The sequence below is a fragment of the Rana temporaria genome, chromosome 5, assembly GCF_905171775.1.
Source record: "Rana temporaria chromosome 5, aRanTem1.1, whole genome shotgun sequence".
NCBI lineage: Eukaryota > Metazoa > Chordata > Amphibia > Anura > Ranidae > Rana > Rana temporaria.
Genome location: NC_053493.1, coordinates 97,012,745 through 97,029,959, shown reverse-complemented (window position 1 = coordinate 97,029,959; position 17,215 = coordinate 97,012,745). Strand labels below are relative to the sequence as shown.

Here is a 17,215-nt window from a genome sequence, read left to right as displayed (position 1 = left end):
TTTTACCACTTAACCCCCGGACCATATTGCTGGTCAAAGACCAGAGCACTTTTTGCGATTCGGCACTGCCTTGCTTTAACTGACAATAGTGCGGTCAGTTGGCGTCCTTTTTTCCCCACAAATAGAGATTTCTTTTGGTGGTATTTGATCACCTCTGCGGTTTTTAGTTTTTGCGCTATAAACAAAAATAGAGCGACAATTTTGAAAAAAAATTATATTTTTTACTTTTTGCTATAATAAATATCCCCCAAAAAATATATAAAAAACGTTTTTTCCCTCAGTTTAGGCCGATACGTATTTTTCTACATATTTTTCGTAAAAAAAAAATGCAATAAGCGTTTATTGATTGGTTTGCGCAAAAGTTATAGCGTTTACAAAATAGGGGGTATTTTTATGGCATTTTTATTAATATTTTCTTTCGGTACTGCGACATTATGGCGGATACTTCGGACACTTTTGACACATTTTTGGGAGCATTGCCATTTTTATAGCGATCAGTGCTATAAAAATGCATTGGATTACTATAAAAATGCCACTGGCAGTAAAGGGGTTAACACTAGGGGGCAGAGAAGGGGTTAGGGGGGGTGTACTGACATGGGGAAATGACTGATCTTCTGTTCATACATTGTATGAACAGAAGATCAGCATTTCTCTCCCTGGTTTTCATGTCCCAAAGTCCACCCCTTAAATCACATGAACTGCTAAGAAATTCTGCGTAGTACTTATTGATGAGCTCAGCACTCCCTAAGGACCCTTTCACACGGGGCAGATCAGTGATGATCCGCCCCGTAACCCTCCGCTTGCTCTGCGGGGATCGCTCCGTTGATCCCTGCTGAGCCGGCGGATGACAGGGCGGTCCCCACACACTGTGCAGGGACCGCCTTGTCTTTTCTCCGCTCTCCTCTATGGGGGGATTGGATGAACACAGACCATCTGTCCATGTTCACCCGATCCGATCCGCAGACGGATGGAAAAATTGAGTTTTCCTCCGTCTGCAAAATCGGAGAAATGCGGAACCGGGCGAGATTGGGTGTCAGCGGATATTCACCCGCTGACACCCGCGATCTCATAGGGACCAATGTATGTCCCTTTTTCATCCGTACACGGATGGATGAAAAAGCGGACATACGGTCTGCCCGTGTGAAAGGGCCCTAAAACTGCTTAGTTTACCTACAGTTGCAAGAAAAAGTATGTGAACCCTTTTGGAATGTTATGGATTTCTGCACAAATTGGTCATAAAATGTGATCTGATCTTCATCTAAGTCACAACAATAGACAATCACAGTCTGCTTAAACTAATAACACACAAAGAATTAAATGTTACCATGTTTTTATTGAACACACCATGTAAACATTCACAGTGCAGGTGGAAAAAGTATGTGAACCCTTGGATTTAATAACTGGTTGAACCTCTTTTGCAATAACTTCAACCAAACGTTTCCTGTAGTTGCAGATCAGACGTGCACAACGGTCAGGAGTAATTCTTGGGATGTCTGGTGTGAATCGCTTTCTTGAGGTCATGCCACAGCATCTCAATTGGGTTGAGGTTAGGACTCTGACTGGGCTCATGTGGAAGCTGTCTCCATCTATGACAAATGCCTCCACCTTTCCTTGTTCAATCCAAAAAGGCTTGGGGGTGAAGTTCAAGATAAAGGTACGAACTTGCCCCAAGCCAAAGCCAAGATGAGCAGCCCAGTCCTATAATGGATGGCCAGCTTTACTGCTACTGCTTAACCCCCCCCCCCCCAAAAAAAACATGCTTCGCATTCTTCAATACTCTGAAACTGATGGGGAACACCAGAACTGAATGGACACCAGAACTGAATGTAAGTTCTTTAAAAAAGCTGCGAGGAGAAGAGCCCATGAGCACCTTTTCCCCAATCACAAGGATCTCCGTGCTCTAATAAGGAGGATTCCATGGGGCTCCCCTAGCTGCACATTGTGGCCCCATTTTTATGAATAGGATGGCCCCCCATAAGTATAGTGAAGTGCAGTGTACCAAAGAGATGATAACCATTTCTGTCCTCAATTATAAATAGTGTGCTATAGTATAGTGATTAAGGAAAACCACGTACATTGTTTGCAGCCCCATGCTGTCTTTAGAATCCAAACTTAGAACCTACAGTTTCATGGAAAAAATAATAGTCTTTTAGCAGCATTGAGAAAAATGAATGGGTGTCGTGCATTTGACACTACATTCCTGATCATTTACACCCCTGCCTTGGGAGAGAGTCTGATGCCAAGAGTGCTGAATATGCTTCTGCATCAAGTATATAGGTTAATGTAACATAAAGACCAACCTTTGCTTTTTGGCCTCGTACCCATGACCGAGAATCTTGTCGTAAAAGAAATGTCTTTTTTCTCGACGAGGTTCCTGTCAAGCTTGATGAGAATCTTGTCAAGCTTTCCTTGCATACACACTGTCAAGACAAAATCTCGTCGTTCTCAAACGCGGTGATGTACAACACGTACGACGGCACTATAAAGGGGAAGTCCGATTCCACTGGCGCCACCCTTGGGGCTGCTTTTGCTAATCTCGTGTAACCGCGTGTTAAGTAAAAGTTTGGTGAGAGACGATTCGCGCTTTTCAGTCTGTTACAGCGTGACGAATGTGCTATCTCCATTACGAACGCTACTTTTACCGAAGGTGCACTCCCATCTCATACTTTATTCTGAGCATGTGTGGGTTTCTAAGCATACACAGGAACGTGTTTCTCGTCGTAAACCATCCTGACGAGAAACACGGCGAGGAAATTGAATCTCCCGATGAGAAAAAAGAGAGCATGTTCTCTTTTTTTCTCGTTGAGATCCACGACAGTTTTCTCGACGAAAAACATACACATGACCGTGGGGACGAGGCCTTAGTCCCTTATGGAGTTTAAGACTGCAGTGCTGACCCTTTTTTATGCAAGTTGCCTGGTTGTTATGGTTGTTATGGTGGCAGTCACAAGTGTGGAACAAGTATGTTGATTTAAATAACAACAGAAAAGTCATAAGTCCTTATCTTTGCATTTCTTCTGGGTTATCAACTCAGAGTATTGAAGCTGGAGGAGCAGAAACTCAGACAAGTATCTAGGATTTTTTGAGATAGGGAATAGCAATGAAGGAGTTAACTGTGCACCTACCAAGTGTAATGTGTATAGTATGTGCTGCTTTTACTCACAGATCTGGCTGCTTTTCTTCTTGCTTTTCAGGGAGAAGAAACAGCCAGATCGCTGCTCTGTGTACACAGAGCTATGTGTGTTTGTAAACACTGAACTCTGTACTGTGATTAGCCACAGCCGATCAGCAGGTTTCTGCCAAAATCATTGGCTGAAACTTACTGATAAACTTATGCTGTGTCCAATTACAGCATGGGTCAGCAAGTGCATGCGTGCCCAAAAAACAGGAAGTTGCCTGGTTGTGCCACCCGCTTGTAGTAAATCTACTGTGGTCAGGCAACAAGTGGTTAAGTGAGAGTGATCCCTAAACCCAGCAGCAATACATTTCATACCTGCTGCCTTCAAATATATGATTTGGTTGCAGACCCAGGCACCACAGTTTAAGACTATATGTGAAGAGTTGCACAGAATTAAATGACAATGGAAAGCACATTGTTTTCAATGGTGCCCATTCACATAAGTGCGGCTCAGCACATCACAATTTTGGAAAAGGTGCCTGCACTACTTTGGGGGGATTCCAGTGCAATTTTGGCTACATAGACTTCAATTGAAACACACAGAAACCATACAGTGCCTTGCAAAAGTATTCACCCCCTTTGGGATTTTTACCTATTTTGTTACATTACAGACTTTAGTTCAATGTTTTTTTTTTTATCTGAATTATATGTGATGGATCTAAGTTGGTGAAGTAAAATTTGAAAAATATATATGTAGCACTACCCCTGAACAAGCTGCTGGTTTGTTTTGGGTGGCACGTTACCTTGTGACTCCTCTGCCGTCCTGGGGGTGTATGGTGAATGTAACAGTAACGGAATGTCCACTACAGGTGTCTTTTTCTGTGCTCTTTATTACCCAGCTGGGTAAAAACAATAAAACTTGTGGTGAAGAGTAGAGATGAAATAGAAGGAGAAATAGCAGACTCAGGCGTAACAATAGGAAACAGTCCTGCTTCCAACAACACTTTGAATTCTTCGCCACTCCAGCCAGAGTGGGCATAGCATACCCGGAGAGGCCTCTCTCACCGGCCTGGCAGCCAGAGTATCGCTTGGAACTTAGAGGAAAAGTCTCTGCCACAGGCCCTCCTTGGTAGCACTCAGAACTTGAAGGAAAAGTCTCTGCCACAGACCCTCCTGGAATGAACTTAGGGAAAAAGTCTCTGCCACAGACCCTCCCCAGAATTGTGATGGCGGAGATGATCCTCCTTGATAGATTTTTCGCTTGGATCTCCTTCAGGTAGTTTTTAGGTTACCGACTGACAGGTGACCAGCCTCTCAGTGTCCGGTTACCTTGGTTTGTCGAGACCCTATTGGATCGCCAGGCTCTCATTGGCTCTCCTTTAGATGGACTCCCCACCGAACAGCTTCCTCGCTTGGGATCTTTCAAGATTGGGAACCCAGTCGACTACTGGGCTCCCCGCCACAGCTCAAATGTTCCGGACCAACATGGTCCCGGAACCAGGAACACCGCGTGGCACGCGCACCCCGGCCTGGAAAGCCATTACCCCGGGGCGACGTGATGCGGTCACCCTAAAGGTGGGTGCCGCACTCCAAAGAAGAAGAAGACCCAGACCAATGGCGTCTGTTTCATAAATACCCTCCCCCAGCATGCACAGCGAGGAAAACCCCTCCTGATAGGCTGCTGGGGAAGAGCACCCAAACCTCGACTACACTGCTGCCACCTATCACCCTGGGTGGGAACAGCATCCCAGAAACGACAGAAAGAGCCCACAGCACAGCCAAGCTGAAACAGAGACCCAACTTTGAACATAATAATTGGATCAGAGTTAGTTAACACTCTGATCCCCCTCTGAATTTAACTAGCACCGGTACTTGGAAGTAGCCAGGCGCTACATATACATAAAACTATTTTTCAGAAATAAAAAACTGGCATGTGCGTATCTATTCAACCCCTTTGGTATGAAGCCCATGAAAAGCTCTGGTGCAACCAATTACCTTTGGAAGTCACATAATTAGTGAAATGATGTCCACCTGTAACAAGTGAAATATTTGCGCTGTAAAGTGTTATACAAATTAATGTGTGTGTGCATATAACCACATACATATACAAGTACAAAAAATGGGTGGGGAAAGTCCAAAAAAGGGGAGTGACACTAATATACCAGTAAACAATATTGTTGAATAGTCGTTAATCGAGGGCACAGTGCTGAAGAGGTCCAGGTACAACAAAAGCCAACCATGTAGGGGTGCAGTTCATCAATACTTAATCCAATCAATAACGTTGTGAAGTGAAAAATGTTGAAAAACACAACAATAAAAATAAAATATAAAAATAGAAATAAAAATAAATATAAAAATAAAAATAAAAATAAGGGTCAAAGTATTTCAGAAGAAGGAGGCCTTGTATCCAAAAAGGGTGAAAGATAGAGAGTGAGCCGTAACCAAGATCTCATATATGCACCTCTAGTGATCCCAGCAGCTCACCTCTAATCTGGCAAGCTGGATTAAATCAGCCTGATCCTGATGGGTGTGGTCCGTTGTTGGGTATCACATACGGGTCTCCATAAAGTGTATTACATGAAAAAGTAAAAAGGGGTAGAAACCAAATGGTGTGATAACGTCACAGAGAGGGGTAGCAATGTCTTCTGATTTAAACCAGTGGAGATGCACTCACATGTAGGTGAAAAAACTGGGGCTCTTATCCACGAACGCCGAGCTCGTCAGTCCCTCCTTCCTCTCCCTTACTGATTCTCCAGGGTTAGGAGTCCCGTGTCCCCAATGGTTCACGAATCGGCTCTTGTTATGTATGAGGATCTCGGTAGTGTATGTGGGGTAAGAAAGAAGGACAAGCCTGATCGTGTGATATCATCAACAATAAACAAAACCCCCCCAGGAATGCCCAGGTAGTAATGCACTCACATGAACAATATAACATAAAAGACCTTCCTCCACGAGTGCGGACTCGCAATAAATCTGTGCCTCCAACACTTCCCCTCTATCTGTGGCTCAGTCCGGACACTCAGATGTGGCAGTCATACATGGGGGGAAGTGGAATAGACAACCACAGCGTAGCCCAGTCAGACGTGAAAAGTTTATTTTAAAAGCACTTAAAAACTCACATTTAAAATCGAAATTGCTGCATCAATCCGACGAGTGGCGAACTCGTATATCCAGTGGTCGGATGCTGGAGTGTGTCAAGCCCTCCAATCCCGACGCGTATCGTCAACATGTGACTTCATCAGGGTGAAGTCACATGTTGATGAAGTCACATGTTGACGATACGCGTCGGGATTGGAGGGCTTGACACACTCCAGCATCCGACCACTGGATATACGAGTTCGCCACTCGTCGGATTGATGCAGCAATTTCTATTTTAAATGTGAGTTTTTAAGTGCTTTTAAAATAAACTTTTCACGTCTGACTGGGCTACGCTGTGGTTGTCTATTCCACTTCCCCCCATGTATGACTGCCACATCTGAGTGTCCGGACTGAGCCACAGATAGAGGGGAAGTGTTGGAGGCACAGATTTATTGCGAGTCCGCACTCGTGGAGGAAGGTCTTTTATGTTATATTGTTCATGTGAGTGCATTACTACCTGGGCATTCCTGGGGGGTTTTTGTTTATTGTTGATGATATCACACGATCAGGCTTGTCCTTCTCTCTTACCCCACATACACTACCGAGATCCTCATACATAACAAGAGCCGATTCGTGAACCATTGGGGACACGGGACCCCTAACCCTGGAGAATCAGTAAGGGAGAGGAAGGAGGGACTGACGAGCTCGGCGTTCGTGGATAAGAGCCCCAGTTTTTTCACCTACATGTGAGTGCATCTCCACTGGTTTAAATCAGAAGACATTGCTACCCCTCTCTGTGACGTTATCACACCATTTGGTTTCTACCCCTTTTTACTTTTTCATGTAATACACTTTATGGAGACCCGTATGTGATATCCAACAACGGACCACACCCATCAGGATCAGGCTGATTCAATCCAGCTTGCCAGATTAGAGGTGAGCTGCTGGGATCACTAGAGGTGCATATATGAGATCTTGGTTACGGCTCACTCTCTATCTTTCACCCTTTTTGGATACAAGGCCTCCTTCTTCTGAAATACTTTGACCCTTATTTTTATTTTTATATTTATTTTTATTTCTATTTTTATATTTTATTTTTCTTGTTGTGTTTTTCAACATTTTTCACTTCACAACGTTATTGATTGGATTAAGTATTGATGAACTGCACCCCTACATGGTTGGATTTTGTTGTACCTGGACCTCTTCAGCACTGTGCCCTCGATTAAGGACTATTCAACAATATTGTTTACTGGTATATTAGTGTCACTCCCCTTTTTTGGACTTTCCCCACCCATTTTTTGTACTTGTATATGTATGTGGTTATATGCACACACACATTAATTTGTATAACACTTTACAGCGCAAATATTTCACTTGTTACAATTATCACTTTTTGTCTATCGAGGTAGACCTCTTTTTTATTTGCAGCAGTATCCCCACTTTTCACTTGTCCCCTCACTCTAGACAGCGCAGGAGTTCACTTCACTTAGATGTCCACCTGTGTGCAATCTAAGTGTCACATGATCTGTCATTACCATAGGCGTGCGCACAGGGTGTGCCAGGTGTGCCTGGGCACACCCTAATCACCCTGTGTGGTGCACATTGTACCGAAAAATACTACATTAAACTGGCACTAACGCACAGAAAAATACAGCATTAAACGGCACATAACACACCAAAATATACTACTTTAAACATGCACTAATGCACAGAAATATTCTGCATTAAACGTGCAGTAACACACTGGAATATAGTGCGTTAAACATGCAGTAATGCACAGAAATATACCCCCAATATTTCACCAAAGCTCCCTAATGGGGCTCCTAAAAAAAAAAAAAAAACTACTGACACTGTCCTCTTCCCTACTGACACCGTCTACCGCTCTGCTGACACCATCAGTATACTGTATATACACATGCAAATATGTTTGAGCTTTGGGGTGCACACCCTAATGCAATAGGCTGCGCACACCTATGGTCATTACACATACACACCTTTTTATAGGCCTCAGCATTGCATGAACATACATCTTATAAACGTAGTATACGTAATATATGTATATATGTTACAAGGGGGTCACATATAATTATTATAGCTATAAGTTTATACTTATTGCACTGTAATCCCCCTATATTATATATTGATTTATTGATTTTTTTGGGGGGGGTCCACCTGATTACTTGCATATATAACTATTTTTGTCTGCTGGTGCTGCCCACCCTTTTAACATTTAGAATATATATATATATATATATATATATATATATATATATATATATATATATATATATATATATATATATATGTGTATATATATATATATATATATATATATATATATATATATATATATATATATATATATATATATATATATATAGTTTCAGAGAAAACTTTTGACTTGTACACTTACTTTAACTGTAAGATTTTAGATCACTGATGGTAAGTAGTTTGGAAAAGTAACAGAACAATGCAGTATCATTGCTTGCAATGTTACAAAAATGTTTCCTCAAGAATAGTGCTTCCAAAAAGCCTTCTTACTTAAGTGGAAAAGGTCATTCATCACCCGTGTCAAATTTTGTAGAAGTTTATTGAGGGTCCAGATTAACTGTGCAGGAGGGTTATTGAAGCAGTACACTGAAAAATGAACCGCAAAACCTATTCACTACAAAAGGAAAGTTTTAAAACTGGTAATGTACTGTACAAGGATGTGGAGTGTTTTGGTCTTCCCTTAGTACTTTGGTATAAAAGGCAACAGTAAATAAAGAAGAACATTGTTAAAACATTTTTGTTTTCCACAATGTTAGTTTTGATGACTGCTCCAGCCATTGAAAACACTTTAGATTCACCATACAATTTTGTTAATCAAGAATGATATGTAGCTGTATTAATGAACCACCCTCCCTGCCCCCCTCTTCCATTCATAGAAGCTGTACTATAGCTTTTATGAATGAAAAATTATCTATGAATGGAGGACTGGAGGATATATGAAAGGTTTGCCTGTTCGGCGAACAAGGAACAATTTGGGGTGTTGGCGGCAAATTCGAAAAGCCGCGGAACACCCTGTTAAAATCTATGGGAGAAATCTAAAGTGCTAATTTTAAAGGGTAATATGCAAGTTATTGTCCTAAAAAGTGTTTGGGGACCCAGGTCCTGCCCCAGGGGACATGTATTAATGCATGTTTTTTCGGGAGCACTGATTTTAATAATGCTAAAAGTGAAACAATAAAAGTGAAATATTCCTTTAAATTTCATACCTGGGGGGGTGTAAAGTTAGCATGTGAAATAGCGCATGTTACCCGTACTTAGAACTGTCTCTGCACAAAGTGTCATTTCTGAAAGAAAAAAATACATTTAAAACAAATTCAATTACCAGGCCCTTCAGGTCTGGAATGGATATTAAGGAGAACCCTGCTGTCAATTTAAAACAAAATGACGTGGGGTACCCCAAATATCCATTCCAGACCCTTTAGGTCTGGTGTGGATTTTAAGGGGAACTCCACCCCAAATTTAAAAAAAAAATGGCGTGGAGTTCCCCCAAAAATCCACACCAGACCCCTTATCCGAGCACGTTAACCTGGCCAGCCGCATGAACCGTACCAGGCCACATGCCCTCAACATGGGGAGCATGTCCCCATGTTGATGGGGACAAGGGCCTCATCCCCACAACCCTTGCCCGGTGGTTGTGGGGGTCTGCGGGTGGGGGGCTTATCAGAATCTGGAAGACACCTTTAACAAAGGGGACCCCAGATCCTGCTCCCCCTATGTGAATTGGTAATGGGGTACATTGTACCCCTACCATTTCACAAAGGAAGTGTAAATAGTTGGAAAAAACACACACCCACACCGTAGAAAAAAGTCGGTGGTAATCCACTCGTCCCGGCTCCCTGCTCCAACGTTGTCTGTATCCAGCGACGGGTTAACTCCTCTCCGGTCCAGCGATGAAAAGATCTTCCGGCATCCAGAGCTCCAGAGCACAGCATCAGAGTCCGCCTCTCTCCGCCGGACACAGCCCAGAGGAATGACGTGGCTGGAGCTTTGACATTTCTTATATAGGGGAGGCGGGGCCACCCGTCATGTGACCCCGCACCCTCTGACTCAAGGGGGAAGACTGGGCTTTCCCAGTGACGTAGCAGAGGGTGCGTCAGAGGGTGCGGGATCACGTGACAGGTGGCCCCCGCCTCCCCTATATAAGAAATGTCAAAGCTCCAGCCGCATCATTCCGCTGGGCTGTGTCCGGCGGAGAGAGGCGGCCACCGATTGATTTTGGGGGGACCCCCACGCTATTTTTTTTTATGAATGAATTCGCTCTGAATTGCCAGAGCCAACAATTCATTCAGTTTTAAATGTCTTTTTTTCTTTCAGAAATGACACTTTGTGCAGAGACAGTTCTAAGTACGGGAAACATGCAATATTTCACATGCTAACTATACACCCCCCCCCCCAGGTACGAAATGTAAAGGAATATTTCACTTTTATTGTTTCACTTTTAGCATTATTAAAATCACTGCTCCCGAAAAAACTGCAGTTTTTAAAACTTTTTTTGCATTGATACATGTCCCCCGGGACAGATCCCGGGTCCCCAAACACTTTTTAGGACAATAACTTGCATATTAGCCTTTAAAATTAGCACTTTAGATTTCAAACGTTCGAGACCCATAGACTTTAATAGGGTTCTAAAGTTCACACGAACATTTGGTGTATTCGCAAGTTCTGGTGTGAACCGAACAGGGGGGTGTTCGGCTCATTCCTATTGCTGATACAATCTATTACCATTGGATCACAGCAGCAGAAGAAAAAAAGGGAATGTGGAGATTTGGATGGGGCTGAGAGCAATAGAAGGTATTTTTTAGTCAAGAATACATACTGTATTTGAATAAAATATAGTTTTTAACCAGAGTTTACTGTCACTTTAATCTAATGCTTAAAGGTGTTGTAAAGACAGAAGGTTTTTTATCTCAATGCCTTCTATGCATTAAGGTAAAAAAATAAAATAAACCTTCTGTGTGTAGCAGCCTCCCCAGCATCCCCTAATTACTTACCTGAGCCCCATCTCTTTCCAACGTTGTCCATGAATGTTTAAGCCATCCAGGACACTCCTCCTGATTGGCTGAGACACAGCAGCAGTGCCGTTTGCTCCCACAGCTGTCAATCAAAGTCAGTCAGCCAATGGATGCATGGAGCTGTGACTTGACTCCAGTGCCCCCATTGGAAGCTGCTGACTGTGGGGGCACTCAATAGGAGGGAGCTGCCAGAAGCAGCAAAGAGGAGCCCAAGAATAGAAGGATCCAGGCTGTGCTGAGCATATTAAAACCTAACCAGCCTTTCTCATCCTATTTACCTCTTGAACTAACCTTGAACCCTTGAACTAATTCTCAGGTCTCCGAGAGCCCCTTTTAAAATAAGTCTATCTGGAAAGGGGGGGGGGGGGTCATTGTGGAAATGCCCCTAGTCATTGGTGATGGATAGTGGAAAGAATGCCCCCCTTACAGTGGCGGTTAGAATGCCACTTTTACAGTCATCCCACTGACTCTGCCAAGTTGAGTTGGACCTGGAACTATGCAGGAGATTAAAGGTTAGTTAGCCACAGCTCAAGGAACCCTTAGAAACCTCTGGAGGTAGCCTGTTTGGTAATGGCTGATCTAAACTTTAACCAAACATGTACATGCAACTGCCTTGCCTGATCCCTTAAAATGTATCTAGCTCAAAGGTGCTCATATACCTAACCCCTAAAGCTGAGCCACAGGCAGATGCAGAATACAAAACGAATGTAGCTATGAGTACAATAATGCATTGTTAAATGTATTTTTTATAAATGTAAGCTGTCTAAGTACCTGAATTTGACTTGGTATCCATATCAGCCTCCTGCAATCTATTATATAATCAGTACAGCAGAGTTTAGAGAAGGGAAGGGAACAGCACAAGGGGCCAGTCAGTTGTGCTGGAGTGCAATAAGCATGCATAAGGGAAAAGAGGGAAGTGTGACAGAGAGATTAGCTCAGTGAGGAACTGTAAGTGAAAGTGAAAGCAGCAGGTTCCCTTCTAGGGTTGCCACCTGTCCGGGATTCACCCGGACAGACCAGGTTTTAAATCATGTGTCCAGGTTTCAATCCACCTGAAACCCGGGCACAATACTCAGACAGGAATGTGGCATGGAGCAGGGCCTGACAGGAGGGTAAGTGGGCACTATGCACAACACATAACTATTCTCTTTGGAGCGCCCAAAGGTGTCCAAGTTCTGATGCAATCCTATAATGTATGCTAAAAGAAAATAAAAAAATTATTCTGTGCACCGCTAAAGTGTTCGGGTTTGACTTGAAGAAAAAGTGGCAACCCTATCCCCTTCCCTGTAAGACAGAGCTGTGCTGTGTACATATCAGATCTGGATGAACTTAGATATTGACGTTGACATAATAATGCAATATTCTTGCACTGTGATCCCTGATGCCTGGAGATTTGCACTAAAAATATTACAAATTAAAAAGGACTTGTGCTGTTCCTAATATTGTAATAAAAAAAACAAAAAAAAAACATTAAGGTAAATAAAGTTGTCGCACTGAAAATTCCACCCCTATTTCACTGAAAATGAGGATACCCAAGAAAATAGGCTAATATTCCATGTGGTATGTTTGTAGTGATACATTGATACATTGAGATATTATATGAATGAAAGTCACTGTAACTTTGTCTAATTTTACTTTTTTATTTCTAGAGTTGGAAACTTTTCTATCAGATGTATTAAAAGGAGAAAATTTATCAAAGAAGGCAAAAGATAAGAAAGAGAGCCTGATAAAGAAAATTAAGGATGTTAAACTTAAGTAAGTACACCTGAAATCACAATCCTTTGAATTAAATTGTTTTCAATTGTGAGTAAAATCAAACAGAAGGAAAATACCGTAATTGTATTAGTAGTGTATAGTTGTTTAAAAAATATTTCCAGGGACACCTTTTGCTGTTTGCCCATTTACACACATGATTGCACAATTAAATTTTAACATACTGTATATACAGGTAGTTTTTATATAAGTACAGAAACATAGCCAAGAAGGTGTTATTCATTAGTAAAATTATGTATGTATTGTATATACTAGCTACAACCACGCAATCCTTTTAAAATGAGGCAACCCACTAACAACATGTCATAAATAACAGGCAATAACAGGTATTAAACAGGCAACACCTTTTTCTGTTAAAAAAAAAAAAAACAGGCAACACATCTGTCCAGCAGCCGTTCACCTTAAGCTGTATTAAACCCAAAAGCAAAATCTATTACTGTATCTTGCAGCTTACCAATTGTTGGATGTAGCGGCCGCATTCGTTTTATTCTTTTAGGCTCTCATTCCTTTAATTTCACCTGGTGTTCTGGCCAGTAAGTCTGCTGTTTTTCAAAAGAACACACTATCCTGCAGATGTAGCAGTTACAGGGATGAAACAAACTATTTAACACTGACAGGTCAGCTTACAATGATCAGCTTTTCTTTATTTATTCAAACCCTTTATCCCAAAAGGAAAATGTTTTTTTTTTTTTTTTGTAACTGCTTTTAAAGTATTAGTTGGAGTTTGGCTTTGATTTGTTAGTTTTATTTGTTAGTTACTCCCCTCTCCCCGGACTGACAATGCTGCTGTCCAAAAGTGACCCCTGTGCTTCTTCGTGTAGAGCAGGGGCACTCTATACAGGAGGTGTGTTACTGGACAAATCACCAAGTAAAAACAGAGGGGAAAATTAAAAAACAATGTAATGATTGGTAAATGGCAATATATTTCATTTTTGGTGTTGGGCTAAATACGGCTACAGTGCTAGTGCCACTGCTGCCACTGACTCCTCCAATCTCTGTGCCACTGCTGTAGGTGGATAGGGGACACTGGTGTCTCCGGAGAGTCCAGACACAACAAGTGTGTAACTCCAGCACTAGGGTTCACTCCACACCCCCTGCAACACTCTTCTAACACTGCTCACCACTGCAATCCTCTTCCAGTACCGCTTACTTCTGCACCCTTTGCCAACCTCTTCCAACACTTCTCACCTGTGCACCTTCTGAATTCCTCTTCCAACACCATTTACCGATGCACCCAGGGGCGTCCGCTGAACTTTTTCCAAGGGGGGGGGGGCATCATTTTAAGGTCATCCATGCTCGGTCCCTTTTTGACAATGTCATGAAGGGGAGGGGCTTAGTCATTATCACATAAAGCGCAGGCATGCAAAGGTTTGAGAAACCTGATGCAACTATCAAGCAACTAGGAACTTTGAATGACAATATCATAAAAAATTGAGTCCCCCCCCCCAAGGAAATAACAACACCCAGGATCAGTGCCAGTTTCTGCAATAACAATCTCCAGCTTTGCTGTCAGTTTCCGCAAAATAAAAATCGCCAGCATTGGTGTCAGTAGAAACAATAATAACAGCAGGGCTACTTCTCTGGTGGTGCAGGTACAGCGGGGCTCCCTCTCTGGTGGTTCGGGTACAGTGGTGCTCCCTCTCTGGTGGTGGGGTACAGTGGGGCTCCCTCTCTGGTGGTGCGGGTACAGTGGGGCTCCCTCTCTGGTGGTGCGGGTACAGTGGGGCTCCCTCTCTGGTGGTGCGGGTACAGCAGAGCTCCCTCTCTGGTGGTGCGGGTACAGTGGGGCTCCCTCTCTGGTGGTGCGCGTACACCGTGACTCTTTCTCTGGTGGTGCGGGTACAGCGTGACTCCCTCCCTGGTTGTGTGGTTACAGCGTGGCTCTCTGGTTAGTGGGGGTACAGCGTGGCTCTCTGGTTGGTGCGGGTACAGCGTGGCTCTCTGGTTGGTGCAGGTACAGCGTGGCTCTCTGGTTGGTGTGGGTACAGCGTGACTCTCTGGTTGGTGCGGGTACAGCGTGGCTCTCTGGTGGTGCGGGTACAGCGTGGCTCTCTGGTTGTGTGGGTACAGCCTGGCTCTCTCTAGCTTCCCCCAGCATGAGCACAGTATTCTCTTTTTTCCTTTTCTAACCCACTCCTCCAGCAGAGTGCTTGCGTGATTGTAGAAAGAAATGTTTGGACAGCCGCACTCTGGAAAAACCTTCTCGGTTGCCTTTTATTGGTAAAAGTAGTCAAACACCACACATCATAGCAAAGACAGGGGCATACAGCTACAGAGTGCTTGCGTGCTGGGGGCTTTAGCATGGTGTCTGTGGACACGCTGGGGCCGCCACTCCCATGATGCCCCCAGTCCCCAGAGTCTTCTGATTGGCCCTCTGCTGTGGCCAATCATGGCGAGGAAAGCAGAAAGCAAGGAGGCGGCACGGCGAATCCAATTAGAGACACTCTCTTTTTTCTAGCACCAGCAGACAGAGAGGGGAAGGGGGGCGAGTACAGTACAGTACAGACAGCCCCCGGCTCTCCTCTTCCTGTCACAGTGCCGCTGCCGAGTTCTCTGGTAAATGGAGCAGCGGCACTGTGAAAGGGAGAGGAGAGCCGTGGGCTGTCTGTACTGTATATCTCCCCCGATCCCCCCTCCCCTCTCTGTCATCTGAAGCTAGAAGAGAGAGATCGGCTCTAATTGAATTCGTTGTGCCGCCGCCTTGCTTCCTGCCCGCTGTTTTCCTCCCAGAGAATCATGGCACTGATTTCTAGGGGGGCAAACGCCCTCCCTTGCCCTATGGCACGGACGCCCATGTTTGCACCCCATGCACTGTTCATCCCAGCTAGGGTTACCACCTGTCCGGGATTCACCTAGACAGTTTGGGTTTGAAATCATGTGTCCGGGTTTCCAATTGCCTGAAACCCGGGAACATTATTCAGACTGGACTATGGCTTCCCAGCAAGGTTGCTGGCTCCAGCTTTCTAAGCTGACAGTGTCTGTCACACTCTCTTTTATACTGCCCAAAGCCAGCACTAACAATCCCCCCACATACAGTTGGGAGAGGAGAGAGGGCTCAATCTGCTCCTCTTCTTCCCGCCCCTACCCCTCTGTGTCTGCCCACACTCCAATTCCCAGCACTGTGCCTCAGAAAAGCAATATGGGGGTTTGAAATTTGAAGTCCAACAGCTTCAGATACATCTGGATGAGAGGTGAGTGAGCCCAGCATCCATTCCTGTCTGTGACTGAAGTCTCCCCCCTTCTTTCTCCTGCCTCTAAATGAGTACACTAAGGTAAATCAGGATTTTCAGAGCCCCCCTTATATCACAGTTTCCCATTACACCAGAGGCTGCAGTGTTCCCCCTTACATCAGAGTCCTCTCCGTACATCAGAGTACTAAGTGATGGTTCCACAACTTGGTCGTCCAAAAGGATAGTTAAAGTTATGGCAATTTCATCTGTAGTACATCATAGAAAACATTTTGTGACTATGTTAAGCAATAACATAGAAGGTATTTTTATGTTTTACCACCTTCATTTGCAATAGTGAACACAGCATCTTCTGCATATAATTATGTTGAGAAGCCAATGCCTCTTGGAGCACTAACTGGAAACTTCCTTCAGGCAATAGAACCACAGACACCACTTTTCCCCCCTGAGAACAATATTTGTTTCCAATGGACGTCCACATATAAAGGTTGGGAGAAGTAGGGGTCTATACCAGGGATGCTTTTAAGTTTATTGAATCAATAGGAGAAGAGATATCACCATTCCATGGATGTGGCGGCACTAAGCAGTTACAAACAGTCAAGTGTAAAGTTCAGAGATAAGTTGTATTAGGGGAGAGATGAGAGAGCCATTACCTACAGAAGGGGCATCCCAGAGTCCAGCATCCCATACCAGAGAGATACACTTAGAAAATGCATACAGTTCTTATGCTGCTCCCTCAGGGAATGCTAAACAAATCAGGCCCAACATCACAGGGAAATCCAATAATCACTTTCCATATGGAAATGAATGCTCAAAGCTCTGTCTTCCTAATATACAGAGTTCCCTTCCCCTAGCAGGGGCAGGCCTGCACTTAACTCTACTAACTAATTTTCTTCTCTGACTCCTGGCTATGTGGACATCAGGTGGCAAAAAAAGGAACAACAACAGGCCACTCCTATGCCATGCCCTACAATGTTATTTTTCTGGACCCAATT

General features: G+C 43.7%; 1 protein-coding gene across 1 annotated transcript in view; it reads left to right on the top strand.

Annotated features, from left to right (window-relative positions):
• The window catches only part of SKAP2 (src kinase associated phosphoprotein 2), a 376,072-nt gene that overhangs the window by 47,634 nt on the left and 311,223 nt on the right, over positions 1 to 17,215 (top strand). The window contains exon 2 of the mRNA XM_040352898.1: positions 12,909 to 13,014. Within this exon, the coding sequence (XP_040208832.1) occupies positions 12,909 to 13,014 (106 nt within the window). The remainder of the gene's footprint in view (positions 1 to 12,908; positions 13,015 to 17,215) is intronic.